At 33.0% G+C, this 15,131-nt stretch overlaps 1 protein-coding gene across 11 annotated transcripts in view; it reads right to left on the reverse strand.

The window, feature by feature from the left end:
* EML1 (EMAP like 1) overlaps positions 1-15,131 on the reverse strand; it is a 267,603-nt gene that overhangs the window by 47,583 nt on the left and 204,889 nt on the right. For all 11 annotated transcript variants that reach the window (XR_004232102.1, XM_031953270.1, XM_031953269.1 and 8 more), the window contains 4 exons: positions 10,178-10,288; positions 9,341-9,436; positions 6,405-6,539; positions 2,577-2,676 (listed from right to left, as the gene is read on the reverse strand). Coding sequence is in view for 10 of the 11 variants with exons in the window: in XM_031953270.1 (XP_031809130.1) it covers positions 2,577-2,676; positions 6,405-6,539; positions 9,341-9,436; positions 10,178-10,288 (442 nt within the window). In the remaining variant the exon portion in view is untranslated. The remainder of the gene's footprint in view (positions 1-2,576; positions 2,677-6,404; positions 6,540-9,340; positions 9,437-10,177; positions 10,289-15,131) is intronic.

Consider the following 15,131-nt stretch of genomic DNA (forward strand, 5'->3'; position numbering starts at 1 on the left):
TTAAAGATACAAAGACAAAAATGGAAAAAGTCTCTGTCCTCAGACCTTACCTTTTCCTATGGGGATACAACATATATAGAAAAATAAAGAAAATAATGAGAAGGGAGAGGGTATTAATAATATGGATAATAAAACCAATATTATTTTGTGTAGGAGGTGGCACTTGACCTTTGAAGAGAACCAGGGATTCTGAAAAGGGGTTAGGAGGGAGAGAGTTCAAGATATTCAGGAGAGCTTTGACAAAGACACAGAGATAGGAAATGGACACCAAGTTCCATAAAAGCTAGTAAGTCAATCTGGCTGTACGCAAGTGCAGTTTGTGACAGGAAGTAATATAAAATTAGTTTAGAAAGGCTTATTGAAATTGTATAATAAAGAATTTTAATGCCATGTTGGCGAAAATGTATCTGACCTTAGATGTAGTGGAGAGTGAAGATTTTTGAGTAAATAACTAATGTGCTCATATTTATGCTTTGAGAGGAACAATCTGGTAGTTGTGTTGAGAAGTATTGGAGAGACAAGAGCCTAGAAGCAGGGGAATCATTTATTGAGCTATTGCAACAATCCATGTGAGTAATGAAGCCTGAACTCTGTGTTAAAAACACAAGCCATTTAATTTTTTCCATGATATTATTTAATACTTGTTATACCTACCACCTCCCAACATTTTTTCTTGAAGAAAGTATTTATGGAATGGTCACTATGTTGGATGATTTTGTTTAACTGTTTTTATTTGTTATAAGAGAAGCCTTGCAGAGAGTATGAGCTGGCGATAAGATATATCCAAAAATGACTATAAAGCAAAAACAATAGACAGCAATAAAACTTAAGAAAGAAAAATTAAATAAAATCTTATGGAGGAGATGGATAAAGATTTTGAACAGTATTACTTCTTAAAACAGCAAGAAGTAGAAGGAAAAATGAGTGTACCAAAAGTTAGGTAAGAAACCCAAGTTACCACAATCATATCGGGGATATTTAAGGATGAAACTGGAAGGAATGCAACAAACATAAAAATGGAAAATATTTTAAAATATTTTTATGACATTTTTCTCCTTGATGATAATGGAGTCAGCATAAATAAATAGGTTCTAATGTCCCAGACCCATAACATCTACATCATATAACTGAATGAAGGCTCTAGACAACACAAGATTCTACTGTAGTTATTGTTTGACGATTATAAAAAAGCACTTGATTTCAAATGGTAAATAACATCTTAAAATTTGTCTTTAATAAGGTATTTTCTATTGATATATCAAAAATCACAAAAAATTCCTTGAAAAATGTAACAACAGAGAACATTGCTAAAGAATCCCTTTAACTATTAAATCAATCAAAGCATAAAATATAAAGATATATATTTATTAGGGATTTTGTTAGATCATGGAGGATATCATGATGCAGAATCCAAGTAGAAGAGCTCTGTCTAGATGATGAAGTTTTTGAGATGCTCCTGTTTCTAGATGACACTGTAGTGATTGCATATGAATTTGACAACTATACACTGCAACTACTATTTATTAGACATTGTGAACTTTTATAAATATTATCCCCCCAGATCCTCAAAATAACTCTGGACTACAAGTGCTGTTATCACTTATTGAGACAAACAAAGGTTACATGATTTGCCTGGGGTTACACCAGCATGACACACAAGTCAGTGTCTGAGGACACATTTTTAACTCAAGTTCTCCTATCTGGACCCATTGCAGCATTAATTGTCTGTGGTATAGGGAATTCCCTGTGCAGAAAATGTCCTTCCATGTAGGTCAATGATTTAATTTCCACCTCAGACATTTTGTAGTTGTATAGTCCTGGATGAATCCTGAGCTTTTTTGTGCCTCAGTTTTCTCATTTATAAAATAAGGAAGTTGGACTGGATGTTTTCGAAGACTGTTTTCTGCTATAACTTAATAGCCATTGGGGTGGGGGGGAGGGATTGAGAGGGACTTACCTTTAATCACAAAACTTTAGTCTTATGGGAATTTTAGTTGGCTCTCTACCAATGTGTTAAATCATCTCACTTTTAATTAAATTATTAAATTCTACTGACAAGAAACCAAAACTTGGTCATAGGTCTTATCCACTAAATTTCTATAATTTTAGTGCTTCTAATTCTATGGTGCTTTTCCTTTTTTTTTTTTTTTTTTTAAACCAGACCTGTGATTTCATCAGAAGAGAGAGTTCTGGGGTAGAACATCCTCTAACAATGGCAATCTATCATTTCTAATTTGAAAGAGTTGATTGGAACAGTGAGAGTTAAGTGACTAGGCTACTAATCATTACTGGAATAATGAGTCAGTTTATTTTATCTGGAAGACTTGAACTCAGGTTTGTTTGACTTCAAGGCTAGCTCTCTGTCCATTATGCCATGCAGCCTCCAAGTATTTTTGAATTCCCCTATTTAATTTAACATTTGACTACAAATATAATAAATACATTTTAGAGAAAATTTTCATTAAAGTTAAATTGAACTTTTGTAAGAATACTTCTTAAATTCACTGAATTAATAACAATCACTATTTTTTAAAGTATCAAGAAAAATTTTTTGTCTCAAAAAAAATTTCTCTTACCTTTTCCCCAAACTAAGATGTTGCCACTTGAATCTCCAGTAATAGTATCACCATTTTCAGAAAAAGTCACACAGAGGACAAACTTTGGCTTCTCTTGTTTCTGTAGTGATATAAACATATATTTTAAATTAAGAGATTATCTTTTAGTAGGTTATTAATCTCATAATAAAATTATTGCCATGTAATTTAAATGAAATCCAAATTAATAAATTATAAATATATAACTAGGTTGGTCATAAGGTGTTAGATTTGTTTTGGCCCCAGTGACATAAAAGAGCAAATACAATATTATGGAGGGAGTTTACTATGGGTGGGTAAGAGGGATAAGCTATACTAGTGTAATTATAAGCTCTTAAAGAACTACTGAAGTACTTGTTAAAAGTGGCTTTTATTTGTATAGTGCTATTCTCCAGAATAAGTATCAGTATAACATCACTTTTGCCTGTACTTTCAAGTTCAGTTTTGAAACAACCAAACAATTGCAGGAAAATAAGGAAACAAAAGATCATTATTATATTAGGTAGGAAGAGAATCTTGTGAACAAAATAACTAAAAAGACAAAGTAGTGAGTGAAGAAATCTAAGTAGGACAGGATTACTTCTGGATAGAATTGGGGCAATTAGAATAGGACTTGAAAGAATAGTTTTGGAGGAAGTTAAATTAGTCTGAACACCCAGGCAAGATATAAAGGAGAAGAAACATCTTTGAAATCCTGGAGAATATAAAAAAAGAATCTTTGTTTCTTATTTTAAAAGTTCAGGGAGAAATCCTAACGTGATGACAGAAATCTGTTAAAATGAGAAAGAGGATACAAATTCCCAGTGAAAGATCTGAATTGGTTTTCTAACTAAACTTGATAAACAACAATCCAAATTCTTAACTTTATTAATTTTTGTTTAAAACATTACTTAGGCTGGACAATACTGGATTATAATTATGCTATATATTTATATGTATGTATAATGTGATATTCTTAACACTGTAGTAGTTTCTATATTATAAATTAACCAGTTGAAATTATTGGTTTTTCCTATGACTTCCCTGAAGAGAATTATGGGGCATAGTCTAAAAAACAGACATTTACTACACATTTCTTTTAACTCCTTAAAAGAGTAGAGGCAGAGAACAAGATTAGCATTGAAATAAAAAAATTATCCCTTTGGTATTTTTGTACTTGGATCCCCAGACCACTTCCTTACTGTTCCTATTCTCCACTTTTTTCCTCCTTCATTCATGGGTCCTTAGTTAACTAGTGATTAGATCAGAGACATTCTATGCTTTGCCTAGGGTTTTTTCCTCTTTTATTCTTTTCTCTATTCCATTTTGCTCTCCTCCTTCTTTTCATTCCTCATAAGTACCAATTCAATAACATCCCAAAGAAACAAGTTTCTAGAATATTTTTTATTAGTAATAATCCATGATATTCTAACATTTGCCAGTCATCTAAACCAATAAGGTCAAAATCAAATAAAAATGGCTGCATATTCATTTTGAAAATTGCAAATTAACATTATACATGTTATATTGTATTTTTATTTATTTTGTTAAACATTTCCCAATTATATTTTAATCTGTTTGGAAAAAGTCATTCATGAGTTTGACATTTCCATTTTAAACTTAATATTCAGAGGGGAATGAGTTAGAGGTAGACAACCCTGATTTTAAAGTATGACTATTAAATCAATAATAAACAAGGAGTTGATTTAATAAATACCATCAGAAGCAACTCCTTAAAATAAGAAACTATATTTATATTCAGACTTCTAAACAATGAGCTAAGAAAATCTTTAAGATGATTTTTGACATCTTCAAGTTTCTTTTTGAAAACATTATCATTTAACACTTGTTTGTACTTAATTTTTACCCATAATTTTCATTTTACTTTTCTTAATTCAGTTAAATAAATATTTTTAAAGTGCCTAATATAGACAAGGCACTCTACAAGGAACAGTAACACAGTCTTGCCTTTAAAATATATGTTTGGGGCAGCTAAATGGTAGAGTGGATAGAGCACTGGCCCTGGAGTCAGAAGGACTTGAATTCAAATCTGGCTTCAGATATTTAACACTTACTAGCTGTGTGACCCTGGGCAAGCCACTTAACTCCAACTGCCTCTCAAAAGAAAAAGCAAAAAAATTTCCATATGAACACAAGTATGGTAAATGATAAACTGAAGGGACAATGTAGAGATCCTGACGTCACTCTTTAAAAAAGTTTGAAAAGGGAAAATGACTTTTGGCAAGCTGGGTGGTATGGGGGAAAGTCATGAAAAGCTTCATGGATGAATAGATGCCTATATTGGGTCTTAAAGAAAGAGAAGTATTTCAACAAATAGAGATATGTAAAATTATATTTCAAAGCATTGAAAAGATACACAAGAAAGTTTATTAGGTCATGAAATTTTACAAGGCCTCTTACTTAATATTCTAGTGTAATCACCTACAATAAATCATTCTCCTAGGTCTCTGGTCCTCGCTGCCCCACACAGGGGTTCAAAATTACTTCCTTTTCTTCACTAGTAATCATATTACCTGTACATAGAAAAGCAAGTTAGAACTTCCCTCTCTTCACATTCAAGTGTGGTAGGACTAATGAAAATCTCAAATTTACTATTTTGAAAAGGTCAACTGATTGAATCTTAGGTATCACAATTGACTTCCAGGCTTAGTATAGACACAATCAATCAATCTACTAAAGTACCTACTATTTGTCAAGCATTATATTAAGCACTAGGAATAAAGAGATAAAAGTAAAAATGTCCCTTCCAGGAACCTATTTTGGGCAGAGTGGGGGGAAGTATTGTGGGATCTCTGTGTATATAATGTACACATATCCACAAAGCACACATACAGGTACACACAAGTATACATACATACTTCATATATGTGCCTTGCATAGATGATATATACACAGAGATTAAAAGGTAGTTGGGGAGGGAATATTCTAGCCACTAGGAGGTGAGATCAGGAAAGGCTTAGTGTAGAAAGTGCTATCTAAGCTGAGCCTTGAAAGAAAGCAGGGATTCTGAGACGTAGGAGTAAAAAAGGAGGGTATTCCAGGCATGAGGGAAATTACAAAGGCATGTAAAATGTGACAGAACTTCCATATAAGGAAGAAATAACAAGGAGGCATAATAAATAACCATCCAGCATAGCTAGATTGTAGAATCTGTATAGGGGAGTAATGTATAAAAAATTCAAAAAGGTACGAAAAGACTAGGCTGTAAAATTCTTTAAACACCAAATACAGTTTGTATTTGATGCTAATGGGAATAGGAAGCCATTGGAGTTTATTGAGTTGGGGAGGGAAGACGACACGGATAGAACTATATTTTAGGAAAATCAATTTGGCAGCTATATGGGTAATGTGGAATGAGGCTTGAGTCAGGGAAACCAAGGGCCACTGAATAGTTTTGGTGAGCGTAGATGAGGGCCTGGACTAGAATCATGGAGAGGTGACTGTTGAGGATGGGATGTATATGAGAGATGCTGTGAAAACAGAAAGGACAAGATCTGATAACTGATCAGACATGTGAGAGTAAGGAATAGAGGATGATACTAAGCTTCCAAGTCTAGGTGACTATAAGGAACCTGGTACCACTGACAGCAAAAGATAAGTTCAGAAAAAAGAGGAAAAGAGAATGAATTCTGTTTTGGGGTTGCTGAGTTTTAAATGCCTGTAGGATAGTAGACCAAAAAAAAAAAAAATTAAAACAGTGCTAAATGTTATTGTAATTAAACACATTAACTCTAGTTTCAATTACTTCTCTAACACTTAGTCATTACATTTCATTTGATGAAAAGGAAAAAAAATATAATTTAACCTTACCTCAAATAATCCTTGTTTTTTAATAAGGGAGCTTCCTTCTAATGTCCAAAAGTAAAGATGTGATTTTCCGCATGTAACAATAATATTGGTATCCGTGGGGTGGAAATCAGCAGCAAATACAGCTTCATTAGAACACTTTAAGAAAAATGTAAAAACTGAATGCATTAAATCCTATTAAATACTAATTACAAATATGCAGCCAGCTTATTAATGGTATTACTCCTTTCCCTTCTGTTGTCTTATTTAATTGATCATATTGAAGCTAGTTGTGCTCCCTTTAAGAAACTGTATTTCTTATTGATCTGTGATCCCTTTCAGAATCTCAACCATTCCTAGGGAACATATCCTCCCCAGATAAATTATGTTTCCAGGATGCCAGGGCCTTTGATTCAATTAGAAATCCTGGTCAAAAAGTACCCCTTTGAAGTGTTATTAATTCCAATAGGAGATCCAGGCTGTCCCAGCCCCGACTATGTCTGACCTGCTCGAGCTGTCCCAGCCCTCACAAAGACACCCAATATAATAGCTTCTATCAACTATAGTCTTTGCAGATTGACCTCGGTACTCACTCAGCTGCTAGGACTTTCTGTCTACTGAGAACTGCATTCTCAATGCAAAACTCCATTTTCCATAGATCTATCACTATAGAAGTCAGTCTCTTGGTAAAATGATTTCTATCTAACAATAAACTTTGATTTTGCAACTAATAATCGGGAATGAGTGAATTCTTTCACTCCTAAAACCTGCAGCCATTTTAAGGGGATTCTTAACAATTCTCTTATAGCCACTAATCTAGACCACTCAAACAGCATCAATATGATATGAATGTCACAATCTACTAGAAAAATATACATTGATAGCAACATGGTACAATGGAAAACCATACGGGCTTTGGAGCCAGAAAACTTTGGTCCAAATTTTATTTCTCTTTCTGAGTACCTGTGTGAAATCTGGATAAAATCTTTTACTTCTCTGATTCTCAGTTTTCTTTTTTATAAAATGTGAGTGCTGGACTAGATCAGCTTGGAGATCTCTTTTAATTCTATATCCAGGATTTTATGAAACTTTTTTGTTCCAGTTAAAATAGGTAATTCAAAATATATTCCAAGAAGGAATAATGTTCCTTATCTAATTTTTTACTTTTCAAGGAATTGCAAATCAGCCTTTACTGAGGCAGATGTTGCTTGTAGATTGGGAATAAAATAAATTGGAGGCAAGAGGGAAGAGGAGAGAGGTCAGAGAGTGCAATTCCCTCTCAGTCTCCTTATATCATTATCATCCTCTCACATGAAGGGATCTATTCTGCTGGTCAGAATTAGATCCCCAGCAGCCACTAGCAGGTTGCTCTTATAATAGAGCACAAATATTATCTCAATTTCACAGGAGAGGAAACTGAAGTATGGAGAGTAAATGATTTGCCCCTGATCATACTAAGTAGCCAAGTTAAGATGTGAAACCAGATCTCATTCTAAATTTAGAACTCATTTGTCTATATTATGTGCTGATATGTAAAGAATGTAAACCATTCCCTCTTCCCTTTACCTGAAAAGAAAGGTTTTCTAAAAATATTTGCTGTAACTAGAAGAATTAGGATACACTACCAAAAGCAATAAACTTTCTTTCAGTATCAAAAATACCTCAAATAACAAGTTTTACAATTAATAAGTGTTAGAAACAAATGTTGGTTTTCTAACTATTTAGATACCCAAATATTTTGTGTTTGTTTTGTTTGTTTGTTTGTTTTCTTTGGATGAGGGAGTTGGGATTAAATGACTTGCCCAAGATCACACAGTTAGTAAGTGTTAAATGTCTAAGGACACAAATGAATTCAGCCCCTCCTGATTTTAGGGCCAGTGCTCTGTCCTTTGTGCCATCTAGCTGCTCCCTATCTAAGTATTTTGAATGTTTTCACTTCTGTCACCTATATTACTAATGGAAAACATGCTTCTTAATTCAAAACATTTTAATAGAATTGTGTTTTTGTGTGATCAGGCAAATATTTGTTACATGCTATTTAGTTTTGCTTTAATAATATCACTGAAAAATATTTATCTCCCAAAACTACTTTTTAAAGCTTTAAGAGGAATGAGAAAGGAAAAGGCTTTTCCAAAAGCAAATTTAATAGCTAGACATTAATTAAAAACAAAACAAAACACCGTTTCCATAAACCAAAGCAATAAAATGTATAACTGTCTAAACCAGTAGTACTCACAGAATGAAAAATTATTAGTTATCAGGTACTTTTTGTTTGCCCCATACTCTATTAGACATTGGGAGTTTAATAATAGAAAAGTGGGAAAGGCAAACCCCCATCTCTGCTCTCAAACAGTTTATAATTACACTGAGAAAATAAAATATGTAGGTATTAAGAAACAAAAGATGAATGTTATGTATACATAATCAACTAAAAGACTGCATGGAATAGTTTGTGAATTTTAGATTAGTCTATAAGAAATAAATGAAAATTTAAAAAATCATTATGGAATAGGTTTATGGAAATCTAGGATTTCAATCAATAAAGAACACAGTAATGACCTTTCCGTAAAGTACATGGGTTAGGTGTATATCCTGCAACCTGTAGTTAGATGAAGGACAAACCAGCAAGTATTCCCATTCTATCAATTTTATTTTATTCTATCAATAATATTCCTGGATAATGGTTACAAATGGAATGGAAAGAAGGGAAAAATTCTCAGTAATATCTTATAGAAAAAATTAACAAGAGTTAGTAACTAAATCTGGAAGGAGAAGAAGGCAGCTAAAGTGATTCCAAGGTATCTCATTTGAATGACATGGAAGAATAAACAGTTTACTATATCAGGAAGAATATTGGGGAGCAAGGGTTTAAATCTAAAAGAAAAGACATCTGACAAATTGGCACCAAGAAGAAATGATATTTTAGTATAAAAAAACAGACAAATGAATAGGGATCCAACCTTGACATCTGCCAATTTTTCTTCTTTCTGCCAATCCCACACAGAAAGCACATGGTCATTGGAGTCATCTACTGAACAAAGATTACTTCCTCCATTCTGAAAAACAAAGTCAATCACAGGAAAAATTCAAATAAATATAAAATAGGTTGAATGTTTTCCTTTTTAATAAAAGCTTTCCTTTTAAAATCATGACTAATTTTAAGAACATGGTGCCATACTTGTAAAAATAAAATTGTTTTGTCAAGGAAAAAGTATTGAAAACTATTATTCATAATAGGCCACATTTTGATTTTATAATAAATAGTCTTAGAGGGAAAATGTAGCCTATATTTGACTCAATATGACATTCACATTATCCAATTCTTTGGTACATGTGTACTTAGCCAGAAGAGGTTTTGGCAAGGAAAATTATGAAGATAAAGATACAGGAGAGTAAAGGAGAAGAGACATGCTCTTCTCCTGTCAGTTTAAAATGGCTAAAGAAAGGTAATTCTGATTCTTAAAGAAGATAATTGCCTAATGGAAGATGGTTTCTAATTCACATTAGCAGTCCTCCTTAAAAATAAAGAAGCAAGCATTTACATTTACACATAAATGTTTAATTTTATGACATATACTTACATATAGTATAAAATGAATACAAAGTATAAAATAGAGACGTGATAGAATATAGTACTATACTATAGTATTGAACAAATTAGTCTTGATTAACCCATACTATAACATAGAATACATAAAATATATTTAAATAATATTTAATATATTTAAGAATACATAGACTTAAGTATGCGGTGTATTGTTAAACATCAGATTAATTTCAAGAATCTACATACTTACAGATTTAGAGAAAGCAATACAGGTGACTGCTCGGTCAAAAAACCCCATTCCAATGACATGCAGTGTATTCAATGTGACAGAATCCCAGATGCGTACATGTGGGGGTAATTGCTATTAAAACAAAAATGTAGAGATGGCAATTTTGACAGATTTGTCTGTTTTTTCTTGAAGCTGAAATAATTAAAAGATCATCTGAGCAATGATGCCAACCAGGATAAAGGGGTCTGTTAAGATACATCATACAAGGCTATCCCTAAATATCCCTTATTGATTTATTATCAAGTAAAAGACCATGTATAACTTATATTTCATAAATTCTAACTAAAATATGATAATTCTATGATACTAATTATACCTAATTTAAAAACTTGTTTTGCCTATTTTTGTTTATTGCTAAATATAGGGTTATAAATTGATCTACACATATAGGTTATAAAATCATAATCTTAATAATGACAAGAAAGATTAAATATTATGTATATTATATTCTCTTAGGCATCATATTATTAGTATGATGAAGTATGTCACCATCATTCCCAATCAAATTTATAAAATACATAACATTTTTGAATCTTTTGAAATCCCCAAAGCAAATCATTATTATTAAACTAAAAGTTCTCTTTATGATTAGCACTAAGCCAATGAGCAATTTTCTAGGTTATCTGTATTAGCATTTTTGTGATATAGAGATAAATCTGGTTTTAGCAAGGTTATGCAAGAGCTTGGATGACAAAATATATCAGTCACCTGAGGATCAATCTGTTAAAGTACAGAATCTCACCACTAAAAGTCTGGCATGGCTATTCATGAAACCATTTCCTAAGATATGGAAGGTCTTATTTTTGTTGGTGGAGGGTTACATTAGATATACCTTAGTGAAGTCCTCCAGGTTTAAGTCTATGATTTCATGATCTTATGACATCATAAGAATCTGATTTCCATTGCATATAGTATTTGACATGCAAGCCACCAAGGAGTAATAGAAACATTTTTTGGTTTTTCATTTTATTTTACTAAATTATTGTTTTCTAATGTTTACTTAAAGAAAATTCTATGTTTTTATAAAGATTTCAAAATTGAGTTCAATATGATTTAGGTAATATGTGTGGGCTATAAAAATGGAAATCTTATATTAAAATTTTTATCTGAAATAATATTAGATAAGATATTGCAAATACAGCAGATAGCTATAAATAAATACCATTTAAAATCAGCTTTAATTCTGTTCAGATTAGTTTTAAAATTTAAGTCTATTGGTTTTAATATTGCTATTTTAAGCTATATTGGAGGGAAGAGAAAAATGACAATAATTTTGATATTTTGATGAATCTATGGTACTTCCTCTAACTATATAGATTACAGTCCTTTCATAGTATCTTATCCTGTGCTACTCCTGTCCATGTTCTGTAAATTCTCTATAAAGTTACAAATATCTGGGGGCCTCACTGTAAAAAATATCTTGCTAACCAATGAAGTGGGCTCTCCACTGATCTTCTCTCACCAATACTATACAATTGACTCATTTTCCTTCTCCAGTCTCTGATAGGCATCCTTAATGGTGCTTTTCTTGCTCAAATTGATCTTCACTGGAAATGTATTACAGATTTTTCTTCCCCCCATATACATTTCCATTGCTCTTTGGATGACCTGCAAGATGAATACTTTGGAAACCGATATTCCATGACTTTTAGTCATAAACAGCAAAAGAAGAGAATGAAAGAAAATATATGGTTGTTGCTAAAAGAGGAATTATAACAAGATGATAATGGATTATGGACAAATGTGAGAGCTACTTAAATCTTATTTTGATTTTTTTCCCTGAAAAGATCTCTGGATCAGAAAGAACAAAAATGATTGAGAGAAAGGTGGAGCCAACATGGTGGGTCAAAGGCAGCAACCTAACCAAATTCTCCTAATATTTCCAAATTTAAAATAACACCTTAAATTAAAATTTGGATAAGAAGAGCCAACAAAAGGTCAAAGTGATATGTTTTTTCTAGGCTAAGACTACTAAAAAAGGTTGGCAGGAGAAATCTGTGATACCATAGTGGGAACTAGTCCAGAGTATTTGTAACAGCAATACCAGCAGTGAGCCTTGGAGGAAGATAGGAAGCTGTGACAGCAGTAGCTGTTCTCTCAAACCAGATATAGCAAGGGTGTCAGACACCTGGTCAGAAAGGATTTATAGTACCCCTTTGTACTGGGGGCAGCTAGGATGATTAACAAATGTATTACCCATACGAAGTGTTAAGTTGAAGTTGTGGGGAGAAAAGGATTGCTTGTGATTAGTCACAAGGGAGCAGAGGATTTTGGTCCAGAGGCAAGGAGAATGCTTATGCTTGTAGCTGCAATGGAGCAGGGGTCTTTAACTGATAAGGGCCAGAGCAGAGAACAGAAAAGCAGTGATAACACTTCTCCCTGGATCACACTACCGAGAAGCACCAAAACCTTGAAGACCCCCAGATTTAGCTCTAAAAACAGCAACACAATAAAGTCAGAAGCTTGAAACAGTACCTGGTCCTAGCTCTCTGGAGGAGACTCCAACTTTAACATAAACTTTAAAGTCGAGAAAAAAAGATAGAAGAATGAGCAAACAAAAAACCTGACCATAATAAATTGCTACAGGGGTAAGGGAAGACCCAACATCAGGGGCCCTCAAACTACAGCCTGCAGGCCAGATGCAGCAGCTGAGGACTCCCGCTATGAAGTTTTGTGATTCTGGGAAAATCATTCACCTCTTTTTTGCCTCAGTTTATTTATCTGTAAAATGAGCTGAAGAAGGAAATGGCAAACTACTGTAGTATCTTTGCCAAGAAAATCCCAGATAGTGTCATGAAAAGTTGGTCATAACTGAAAACAATTAAACAATGACAAAGTGAAATGAAAAGAATTAGTGGATCATTATATACAGAAACAGCAATATCATAGTGATAATCAACTGTGAAAAACTTAGTCTGATTGTTACTATGATCCAAGATTGTCACGATATGGGAGCCACCTGCCAGTGATTGCTGGAGGTCTAACCGGTAGAAAGGATCTCTTCATGTGACAGGATGATGATACAAGGAGATTGAGAGGCAGTTGCTGCTCTCTGACCTCTCCACTGAGAGGCAGTTGTGTTGTCTGACCTCTCTCCTTTTCCCTCTTGTCTCCAATTTATTTCATTCCCAATCCACAAGGAACACTGCCTTAGTAAAGGCTGCTTTGCAACTCCTTCAAGTGTGATGATTCACAGCTGTGGAGGCTCTTGAAGAACTGACCTGCCCCTTCTCTTAGGCATGGTCCTTAACACAAGATAATACTATAATCCAAAATAACATTTATGATGAAAAATGTGTTTTACCTCTAAGGAAAGAATTGATTAATTCTAAATGCAAAGTGAAGTATAGTTTTCCCATTTTCTTTATTTTCTTGACTTTTGTGGGGTATAATGGGGCTTAATATGAAAATGTTTTGCATGATTTCATATATGTAATTGATACATAGCTTGCCTTCTCAGTGGATAAGGGAAAGGTTGAGAGCAAGAAAGAATTTGGAAATAGTTTTTTAAATATTAAAAATAAATAAGTGATATATATTTTAAACTAGCAGAAAAATTAAAATTAAAATTTCCTGTTCCTTTTTGGAACAGGAAATAAAATGACTAAGACAAAGGAGGTCATAGTGAAGTTAAGATGTTAGAAAATAGCTTACTGTCCTGGATGATTTCAAGTCACCAGGCTCAAATAAATTTAATATTAGATTCCTGAAAGAGCTGGCAGAAGTGATGATGCAAAGCCAGGAGGGATAGCTAACACAATGCATCTGAATGATGCATTAAAGATCTAAACACTGGGCTGAAATTAGTAAGATAAAATTTAGAAGTGATAAAAGTCTTGCACTTGTGTTCTAAAAATTACCTTCATAAGTAACACCTGAAGGGTGAAGTTTAGATATCAGTTCATATGAAAAGATCTAAGAGTTTTTAAAATTAGTTCCATATGAGTCAGTGTGACATGGTACCCCTTCCCCCCCAAAGCTGATATAAACTTGGACTACATTAAGAGAATTAGTGTCCTACACAATTGATATGATGATCCCATTATAATCAGATTTGATCAGATAACATGTAGTACTGTGTTCAGTTCCAGGCACCATATATTAAGACTATAACAAGATGGGGAGACCCTTGATGAGGACAATTAGGAAAGTGATGGGTCTTGAGGTAAGGTCATTTGAGAATTTGTTATAGGAATTAAAAGTTGTTTAGCTTACAGAAGAGAAGATGACTTGAGGCTTGCAAGACATAATAGCTGTCTTCTGATACGTAAAAACTATCATGTTTTGTATTCTCCAATCTTTTCAACAAGCTTTGTGATAAATGCTATGATCTGTTAAAGATCATCATTCACAAAAGTCTGAAATGATCCTTTTTCATATCTTTGCAAAGAATTCTTTTGCCTTGAGCACGGATTATTTTCATATAAATTTTGTAGAGAAAAATGAATAAACACATGGCCTAATAATTATTATTTATTGCTTTTATTAACTCCATTTTTTTTTTTGCAAGAATGTCTAGGGTTTCCCCTTGCCAACCTGTTTATATTTCCTTTTCTTTATATACCTTGAGAATAGATCCTTTGAATCCCCCAAAATTGTGTCACATGCAATATCAAATTTCTCTATGTATAATTGACCTAATATATTTGTTCATCTCATCTCTGTGTTCTTCAGTTCATTTCCATTTCCTTATATAGCACATCTGGGACTATAATGTTAGAGCTGACATGTGGTGATTTCACTGTCACTGATAGAGAAAATAATTTGTTATAAAAATAATCACAGCTCTTTTCCATTTTTTATATTTGTTGTCCTTTTTCCAATTTCATCCTTAAATGCCCCCATGATTATTATGCTTAACTCAGTTATCAAGTTTAAAAACTTTTTTTCTTCCAGTGCTTCCCCCTATATCATC

This window comes from Sarcophilus harrisii, chromosome 2 (genome assembly GCF_902635505.1).
Source record: "Sarcophilus harrisii chromosome 2, mSarHar1.11, whole genome shotgun sequence".
NCBI lineage: Eukaryota > Metazoa > Chordata > Mammalia > Dasyuromorphia > Dasyuridae > Sarcophilus > Sarcophilus harrisii.